Genomic DNA, 9,621 nt, shown 5'->3' on the forward strand with positions numbered 1-9,621 from the left:
GGTGTGTGTGTGTGTGTGTGAGTGCGCGTGTGTGGTCAGGCTGGACAAACACACTGCAAGCTTCAGAGTTTGAGGAAGTGGAGTCAAGTGTCGGTCATATGATCAGACTGAGTGGGAGGAGTGAGGACCGAGAACACGTTGTTCAGCGTGGACTTTATACAACTTCACCGAAAATACATGACGTTAATTATAAAGGAAATGGATACTAAGTTACTATGGTTACTATAATCCCATTTAATAATATGCATAATTGATTTATCTAATAATATAATATAATATAATATAATATAATATAATATGTCTACATTAATATATAATTATATGTAAAACCAATACAAATAGTATGAATTAATATTAATACATCATGAATTGATAATTATTATTATTATATATATTATTACTGCAAGATTGTTTAGTTATAGTATTTAATATTAATATTTAATATTGTAATATTATATTACATTATATCATATTGAATCTGATATAAAAAGAAAGAAAAAATAATAGAAATGATTAAATCTATTAAATATAAAAATCTATACTACATATATGGAGTATAAAGTTGTTATTAAAAACATAATCCGTTTTTTACAGAAGCACATGACATGTAAAAACTTTTTCAGATGAGGAATCCTTAAATTCACTTATTGAATTGGATATTTTATGGTTGATTAATAAACTTGTTAGTGCTCTCTGGTGGTCACAGTCTCTAAATTACCTCAATCATATATGAACATAAATCTTTGGTGTGTTTTTCACCAATTTCCCTCAAGCAGCGTCAGAGTTATAATAAAGGTTTAGTGTTGGACATTAGCAGTTTTGACAGCAGAGTACTAATTAATATAACTAATATTCTCACTTTCTAAATATAAACATAAGCTACATCCTGAGTAAATTATATACAGTATTCTTGAAAATGTTTACACCATACATAAGAAGAATTAAAAATAGTTTTGTGGGTTTAAAAAAACAAACAACGAGTTTGTAATGATCAACTTACCAACGAGGAAGAGGCAGTGACGCATCATTAATGTGTCTTTGTTCTCAAACCTTTTTCACATCAAGGACCTAAACTGACACAAATTAGACCCCGGATCCCCATCTTATAAGAGTTTTGCTTTTAAATGTTTTATTCCAGAAAGTGTTTGAACCTCATGACCAAAATAGTCATACATTCTTTCTCTGTTACTTATGGATGGAATTATAATGAAAATAAATTATTCATCTTTTTGCTGGGGACCCTCAGGAACCCCTTCAAGGACCCTTGGGGGTCCCTGCACCCCACTTTGAGAACCACAGCTCTGGAGAACACTTTGTGCCAGAGAAGGTTAATCACGTGGCTCTTCTTCAAGTACTTATCTCTCACAGCACCGTCCTATTTGAAGGAGAGATTTCTTGATTTCTAATCAACCCAATCTTTGAGCACTTCCCTTGTACTGATGGACCTGAAATAAACAAGACTAGAGCTGTGTCCCAAATCACTTTATCTTTCTATATCTGTCTATAAAAAGTGCAAAAAAAATCTCAATTCACTGTCCACTAAGGACAAGTGGGTGATTTCAGACACAGCTCAAGAGTTTACCTGTGCTGGTTTCGCATCTCTGTAGATATTATGTGTCTATTTCTGAGATATTTCTGCAGGAAAAGCCCAGAGTCACCCTGACCCCTCTGTGCCAAACAAAAACTGTAAAATTAAAGTAAAATATCCTAATTCAAATAAAGTGTAAAAACAATACATTTACAGAAAGTTTCATTAATATTTATACGGAGAAAAACTGTTATTTTACAGATTTTTCCTAAATTATTATGATCAAACACTTTCAATAAAGTGAATCCACTAAAGTTTCTGCAGAGTACAGTGTACTCTGACATATTGTGCAGTGATGATGACTCAGGTTTGACACTATAATGAAGAAAAGGGAGAATTACATGATCCATACATTTCCAATTATGTCTCAACAAGCTCTGCAGCTCATAGTTGTTCTGCAGCTGTTGAACAGTCACGCAGCGACAGTGAGCTCGGTCATGCCTCACTGCTGCTTGTCAAACTGTGAAATGAGGCGACAGGTGAAGGTGTTCTGCTGGGATGATAGTAGACTCAGAGATGATGGAGGTTATTGTAGATATCCGACATTTCCTCATCCTCATCATCTGCACCTGTGATGGGATTATAGTGGAAGATTTAACAGCCACATTCAGTGATAATAAGTGAGTATATTTACTGAACTTTAGCATTTTGAGGCATTTTCTACTTCTACTCCACCATGAAATATTGTAGTTTTTCCTCTATTACATTCACCTGACAGCTGAAGTTACTTTACAGATTCTAATTGCACTTAAAACATTTCCCTTAGAAGTTTATATAAATCTATGCATTATTAAAGATTAAACCAGTGGGGACAAAAAAGTGTCTTGTTGGGGCTCCTTGTTGTTAGCAGTTCTGCCAAACAGTGACTTCCCCTCAAAAATTCTGTCATTTACATAACTTTCTTTCTGTGTATCCAAACTTTCCTCACGTAATATTCATTTCTGGATCACTCAGATTTATCAGGTGACCCATAAAAATAAAAGTACTGATGGTAAAAGTAAGATTTATGAGACAGCAATTCAGAATTATGAGATGATGACACAAAATTTTGAGTTACAGAGTAAAATTTATAATAAAGAAAAATAATATTAGCATCTAGTAAATTCAAAAGTTAGAAATAATTCAAATTTTTTACTTGCCACAAAAGAATTCTTGAGATATTAAATAAGAATTATGACATGAGAGACATGAGACAAAATGATGAGGTATTACATAAAGATTATGACATACTATGCCAAAATTATGAGATAATAATAAGTCATGGTCAAAAAATACAATCAAAAATTCCATCTTTTTACTTCAGTCTCTTAATTGTCATCCAATTGTCATTGAAGACAACCATGGCCACACTCTGGCTTTTATTTGTTTGTATTTTATTCGTTGTCTGTGCAATAATTTTTATCAAAATATTCTGTGCTTTTATTAATTTACTTAAATTTTTTATTTATCTCTGTTTATTTGATTCCTGTGTTTGATCATTTCTGTGTTTTTGTTTGATTGTAATTTGTTGTTTTTGAATGACCTCTACATAATTATTTTTATTTTATTTATTCTTAAATATATTTATTCTATTCGATTCTATTTTATTTCATTATTTTGACACAGATGGGCTTCCATACCGGGCAGTCTGGGCTCGTAGTGACTGTTTCCAGTCGGAATTATTTTTGGTCACGTGCTCCCGGTGTCGGCTTCTACCGCACAGCTGCATCCGGTTGCACTCTTGCACAGAAGTTTGCTGCTTTTTGTGTCACTAACCTACCTCAGAAAATAAAGACAGTCCCGGTGAACACCTGAACTGAAGTCGCTCGTAACATTTAATGGTTAATAATTATATTTTCATATTAACGGACGTCATTAAAACAAGCTAGCAACACAGAAGTTAACAAGCTAGCAACACAGAAGTTAGCAAGCTAGCAACACAGAAGTTATCAAGCTAGCAACACAGAAGTTAACAAGCTAGCAACACAGAAGTTATCAAGCTAGCAACACAGACGTTAACAAGCTAGCAACAGAAGTTAACAAGCTAGCAACACAGAAGTTAGCAAGCTAGCAACACAGAAGTTAGCAAGCTAGCAACACAGACGTTAACAAGCTAGCAACAGAAGTTTAATGTATGAGAGGAGTGAATGGGGCTAATGTCAAAATTAGCCAAAAAAACAAAACCCAAACATGGACGTAACGTGTTTGTAGCTTCATTTAACCGCAGAGTGAACCATGGTGCCATTAAAGAGAAGAAAAGTCTCCTCTAATGTCGGGGACAATAATCCTGAAGCACCAAACAAGTTCCCTCAGGTGGTTTTATTCCTGCTGGAGAGAAAGATGGGAGCGAGTCGACGAGCTTTCCTCTCTCAGCTCGGTCGGAGGAAAGGATTTCAGGTGGAGGAGTTGTTCAGGTAAGAGGAGATCAACTTTTATCATGTGTCACAGCAGCACAAAAGTAAAGTTACAGGTAAATAACTCAGAAAGAAACTTAAATGAAAATACCACAGAGGCAAGAAAACACAAAAAGGAGAATAAGCTAATATATGGTGATTAACCAAAACGTGCTGGATGTGAAACACCTTCTGTAAGGACACACATTTATAATTCGTTATAACATCTAGATTCATAAAATGAGAAATTTAATAAAGGTACTAATACTTTCTTGGAATAAGATCCTTAATTTGCGCTCCACTAGCTACAGAATTAACTATATAAGTTTGTAATGCAGAATCTGAAATGTTTTGTTTTGTTTTGTTTTGTTTTATTTATTCAGTTTTTCTTTAATATCTTATTCAGGTTGTGGAGCCTTATTGATGTTGTAATGTTATGTGTTAGTGTTCATTATTTGGTTTGTTTATCTTCTGTTATTTATGTCGTGTTTTTGTTCAAATTAAAAAAACGAGGAGAAAAGAAAGTATTTTATTTATCACGTCTTATTCCCTCAGTGTCAGACACAGAAGTGAAATCTCGTTTTTCGTCTAAAACTTGCAGATGTTAAATACAACATAAGATATACAACAGAGAAAAACAGCAAATCCTCATAATTAAATGTTCGACATTACTCTTAGATAAAAAACACTTATAAGATTAACTGACAATTAAAATGGTGACTCCGTTCATCAGGAAGCTCGTCAGCTTGTGCGTTACATCAGGTGTTGTGTTGTGTTGTTTGTTGAACGTCGTCTCTTCACAGTGAAAGCGTCACACACGTCGTTTCTGAAAACAACTCGGGGCTCGAGGTCAGGACGTGGCTGGACTCTCAGGGCAGGGGTCAAGGCCGGACCCCGGTTCACCTCCTGGACATCAGCTGGTACACAGAGAGCATGAGAGCAGGACTTCCTGTCCAGATCCTGGACACACATAAACTACAGGTACGTTTTACTCCCAACAACTAAATACCATTGGCTCTCTGAGCCTGAGGATTGTGGGAAATCGAGGCTCATATAATAGACTTACACTCCTGAAGAATAAGACACATTTATCAACTGTTCTTACTCATATTTAAAGTGACGCACAGGAGCAACCTGTACGTTCACATGTATGCTTAGAGCAGTAAATAGCCAATCAGAGACTTGGATTTCTCTTGCATTTGCAAAAATATGTGTGATTTTGCTTTTATAAAATTTTGTTTTTTTTGTGTGAAATCCTTAAAATCTCCAGTTGAAATGAAAGACAGTGTTTGACATTTATAATAAATAATTTAATAAATAAATGTGGGACTAGAGAAGAAAACTAAACTGGAGCAGGATAGAAAGATTCTGCTGCTGTTGGACGTTGGGTCGTGTGTCAGAGGAATCATTTGATCAGGAGAATGTAGGACGTCAGTAATTATATGTAAATGTTTCTCACATGTCAGATTATAAGTGGTTTGACTTCTGCTTTGTCAAATATAAGAACAACTGGAGACCAGTTTACAAGAGGTGCAGCAGGAGGAGACACTTTAATATCCCACTGAGAAAAAGCTTCTGCAGAAGAAGAGAAAACTGAACACACAGTTTAATTACAGCTCATTTATGAAAAGGTTAATTAACATTCAATAATCAGTCTTTAATTGTGGCTTTGTTAAGAATGATTTATATATTTTATGTTTGCAGTTAGTATTTACTAATTTCTTATTCAATTTACTTTTCTCTTAACATTAATATTCATTATTATTACTACTATACTATTCATTAATATATATATTATATTTTATTTACGTCTTGAGTTATGTGCTTCTGCGTTGCATGTTTTATTAAATTAGTGTCTTGTCTGATGTTTTTTTTAACCAACATTAATATTCTCTTCTCTTTTTATTGTTGCTCTGAATGTTTATAACTGAACTCACTGTCTCTCTCATTTTAATTTAAAATTCTTATATTCATGAGTCCAGAGATGAAAAACATCCTCTGGCACATTTACAGTGATGTTTATTAATGTGGACTGTTCCTGTGAAATGAACCAGTGACAAGGACTGCAAACAAAAACCGTGGCAGCTTTGTTCTTGTTTCTTTTTTCAACCCCGAGAAAAGAAAAGAAAAGAAAAGAAAAGAAAAGAAAAGCTGCATGTGAATTTTACATAATGCTTCTAGCTCTTGGTTTTCAGCAGTAATTGTCCGACTGTTGAATCACAGGAGCAGCGGACGGATGACGCTGAGGTGGTGGTGTTCTGCGTTCCCAGCTACGCCTGTCAGAGAAGAACCACCCTGGAGAACCACAACACCATCCTTACTGTATGTCCCCCCCCCCATAAACAGACCTCATGTTTCTCACCTGCAGCTCTGACGTCAGCTGATAAAGAAACGTCTCTTGTATAAATGATTCTCCGTCTCAGGACGCTCTGTCGCTCCTGGCTGAAAACGCTGAGCTCAGTGACCAGGAGGGACGAAGCGTCGCGTTCCGTCGAGCCGCCGCCGTGATGAAGGCTCTGCCCGGAGCGGTGACGGGCGTGACGCAGCTCAGAGGGCTGCCCTGTCTCGGAGAACACTCACTGAGAGTCATCAAGGTGAGCGGAGTGAAGTGCATCTTTCTGACCTTCTTTAGATCTAATAATAATAATAATAATAATAATAATGATGATAATCCTGTTTTTCATCCTCTGTTCCTGCAGGACATTTTGGAGACTGGAGCATCAGCTGAGGTCGAATCTACGAAGCAGTCTGAGCGATATAAAGCACTAAAGGTTTGTCAGCTGCTTTTCCCACAAACTTAAACGCAGCAGTATCAAATCTATGATCTATCACAGTGATTTCCAGCGTCTGAGGGGTTTTAAGAAAAATTGAAGATTAAAAGATAAAAAAAAGTCTTGTTTAATGGTTTGATTTTACCTCCTCATGCTCTGAAAACAAGACAAGGAAAAAATCTAAATGTCAACGTCTCGTCATTCGTTGGTCGAAAGCAAACACAGCTTCAGTTTCTTCTGAAGACGTGCAACATTAAACACTGACAGAAACAGACAAAGAAGAAATCAAAACTCTCTGGTTCCTGATGATGGATTTATTTGTTTGTATAAGTTTCTCTTCTTGTTGATGTGTCAGTTTTTCATTAACAACATGTCATCAACAGTTATTAGCCACTGGTCCTTCGTCAGCGTTGCCTCCGCCCCTCAATCCCTCACGTTTTACTTTCCATTAACAACATTTTAACCAAATATCTGTCGCTTCAAAAGACACAAAAGAGATAAAGTGCCACAAAACTCAGGGACCTCGTTTCTGTCGTCTGTGTAGCTTCATTTAAACCAACTGCAGCATCTTAAACACAGGATGTGTCAGAAATTAAACCAGCTTAATAATCCAAGAAATTCTGATTTGAGTTTTTACTTATCTGCTAAATTATATTAAAGCTAAATAATTATATTTTCATTGAACAGACGAGTTGTTTGTGCCTCTTGTTTTCTCTTTAGCTCCACCTAGTGGCTCTGCTCGAGCACTGACTTGTGTTGAGTCGCATTAAAGGATCATTATTGTGAGTAAATCCCATGAAAAACAACAAAACCATCGATAAAATAAGGAAATAAAAAGAAAATAAAAACACATCAGTGAACCACACTGTCGCACCTTCAATATCCTCCTCCACCCTGCAGCTGGGAGAGGTGGGGCTGGTTGTTACTCCTTCATGTACTGCAGCTGCAGCCTGGGATCAATAAACTCTCATCTTGTCTTCACCAATAACACATTGTAATTGATTTGTTGATCATTTTTTGTTTTGTTGTATGTTTCTGATTCATTGAAGGAACGTGTATTTAAAGCATCAGATAAATCTAGTGCAGTAAGAAGAAGAAGAATATTTCCCTCTGAAATGTAGAAGTTTTTATGAATAGAAATATAAAGCAGCACAACATGGAAATATTCAAGTAAACTAAGTACCTCAGAACTTTATCATAATAATAAGAAATAGAGAAACAGGGATAATTAGATATAAACTAAATACAAACTAAACAAGTAAATAGAGTAAAATCTCTCCTCTAATCTTCATTAACAGCAGCGTGTAGACTCGTGTAATGTTTATAAAGAGGATCCAGATCCTCTTAAATCTAATTTAATGTGTGTTTCAGGTGTTAACAGGTATTTTTGGAGTCGGACCAAAAACAGCGGAGCGATGGATCAGAGAGGGAATACACACTCTGCAGCAGCTGCAGGACTCAGGACACACACTCAACCGAGCGCAACAGGCAGGTGTGTGTCCGGGCGTTTTCGCGTGTAGATTCGTTATATTTCATGTAGTTTGTCTCTGTGATTGGACACGTGCGCTGCCGTCCCTCAGGTCTGCAGCACTACGACGACCTCAACCAGCCTGTCGCCAAGGCGGAGGCCGACGCCATCGCAGAGGTCGTGGAGAGAGCCGTCGTTTCTGTGTCACCAGGAGCTCAGGTCACTCTGACCGGAGGATTCAGGAGGTAACACACACACACACACACACACACACACACACACACACACACACACACACACAGGTCGGTGTCAGTGTCAGTGTCATTCTGATGAGGTTTTAAACGTTAACGTCTTCTTACATAAACAGTTTTGTGGTTTGGAGTTCGCACCACAGGGTCGACATGTGACTTCTACTGTTTGAAGCTGTGATGAAATTCTGTAACATATTAGAGTTACTTGTTTTCATTTAATTATTTACATTCTCTTAAAGATATTGGAATAAAAGTATCTTGAAACCATGGAACTGTGGATCAAATTGCATTTTCTTTTGCGAATTTTCTTGAAATTCTCTTAAAATTTGCACCGAACTTGGATGAAAACTCGACTCGTGTCACATGACCGCACAGTTGGAGACACTTAACTACGACTCCCAAGGTGCATTTCAGCAGGAAACATCCAAACACAGAACTTTCAAAATTCAGCGATGTGCGACGCCGACTGGGTGGAAACTCAAAACTGATTTTACAACTTTAATAAATTCACTTTTAAATATTGTTTCCATTTTCGGTGTTTGTTCACAACTGTATCGATGATGTCCGACTGGCCTCGTCTCCATGGCGATGACAGCTGAGGCTGAAACTAAACCGGTTGGTGGCAACGTAAACCTGCAGCATCGTTGTGTCCTCCAGCAGAGTCCTGCGTCCGTATGAGGAGTGACACGGAGGATGTCGTCAGAAGAAACTTCAGCTGTTTAATAGAAACTCTTTTTTTCAGAGGGAAGCCGACCGGCCACGACGTTGACTTCCTGATCACCCACCCGGAGGAAGGCGGAGAGGACGGACTCATGTCGAAAGTGGTGTCCCGGCTGGAGTCACAGGTAAGGTCACGGCCTGCTGCTTCAGTCAGTGTGAGGAGAAACTCTTGGTTTGATGCTGATTTTAATCCTGAACTGATCACATGAGACGAGGTGAAGAGTCTCTCTGTCTCTGCAGGGTTTCCTGTTGTACCAGAAAACCACCAGAAACTCTTACCTGGAGTCTAAGGACGGCCCTGCTCGTCCCGCCTCCAACATGGACCGCTTTGAGAGGTGCTTCTCCATCTTTAAACTGCACGAGGACGAGGGACGAGGAACAGGACACCCGGGGACGCCGACAGGAAACACAGCGGCGGCGAACTCGGGCAGTCCCGGAGACTCGGACTCTC

At 37.7% G+C, this 9,621-nt stretch overlaps 1 protein-coding gene across 3 annotated transcripts in view; it reads left to right on the forward strand.

Annotated features, from left to right (window-relative positions):
- The first annotated feature begins 3,275 nt into the window (after positions 1-3,275).
- The window catches only part of polm (polymerase (DNA directed), mu), an 8,919-nt gene continuing 2,573 nt past the window's right edge, over positions 3,276-9,621 (forward strand). The window contains exons 1-9 of one of the 3 annotated variants that reach the window (XM_087175658.1): positions 3,276-3,981; positions 4,764-4,941; positions 6,184-6,282; positions 6,384-6,554; positions 6,660-6,731; positions 8,103-8,223; positions 8,312-8,444; positions 9,193-9,295; positions 9,411-9,621. The exon at positions 9,411-9,621 is cut by the window's right edge and continues 60 nt beyond it. In XM_087175658.1, coding sequence (XP_087031784.1) covers positions 3,803-3,981; positions 4,764-4,941; positions 6,184-6,282; positions 6,384-6,554; positions 6,660-6,731; positions 8,103-8,223; positions 8,312-8,444; positions 9,193-9,295; positions 9,411-9,621 — 1,267 coding nt within the window. In that variant the 5' untranslated portion in view covers positions 3,276-3,802. The remainder of the gene's footprint in view (positions 3,982-4,763; positions 4,942-6,183; positions 6,283-6,383; positions 6,555-6,659; positions 6,732-8,102; positions 8,224-8,311; positions 8,445-9,192; positions 9,296-9,410) is intronic. The other 2 variants (XM_087175657.1, XM_023412437.2) reach the window with 2 other exon arrangements.

Source organism: Seriola lalandi, unplaced genomic scaffold, assembly GCF_002814215.2.
Source record: "Seriola lalandi dorsalis isolate HSWRI2012SDOR001 ecotype SW California unplaced genomic scaffold, Sedor1 jcf7180002054480, whole genome shotgun sequence".
NCBI classification, from domain to species: Eukaryota; Metazoa; Chordata; class Actinopteri; order Carangiformes; family Carangidae; genus Seriola; species Seriola lalandi.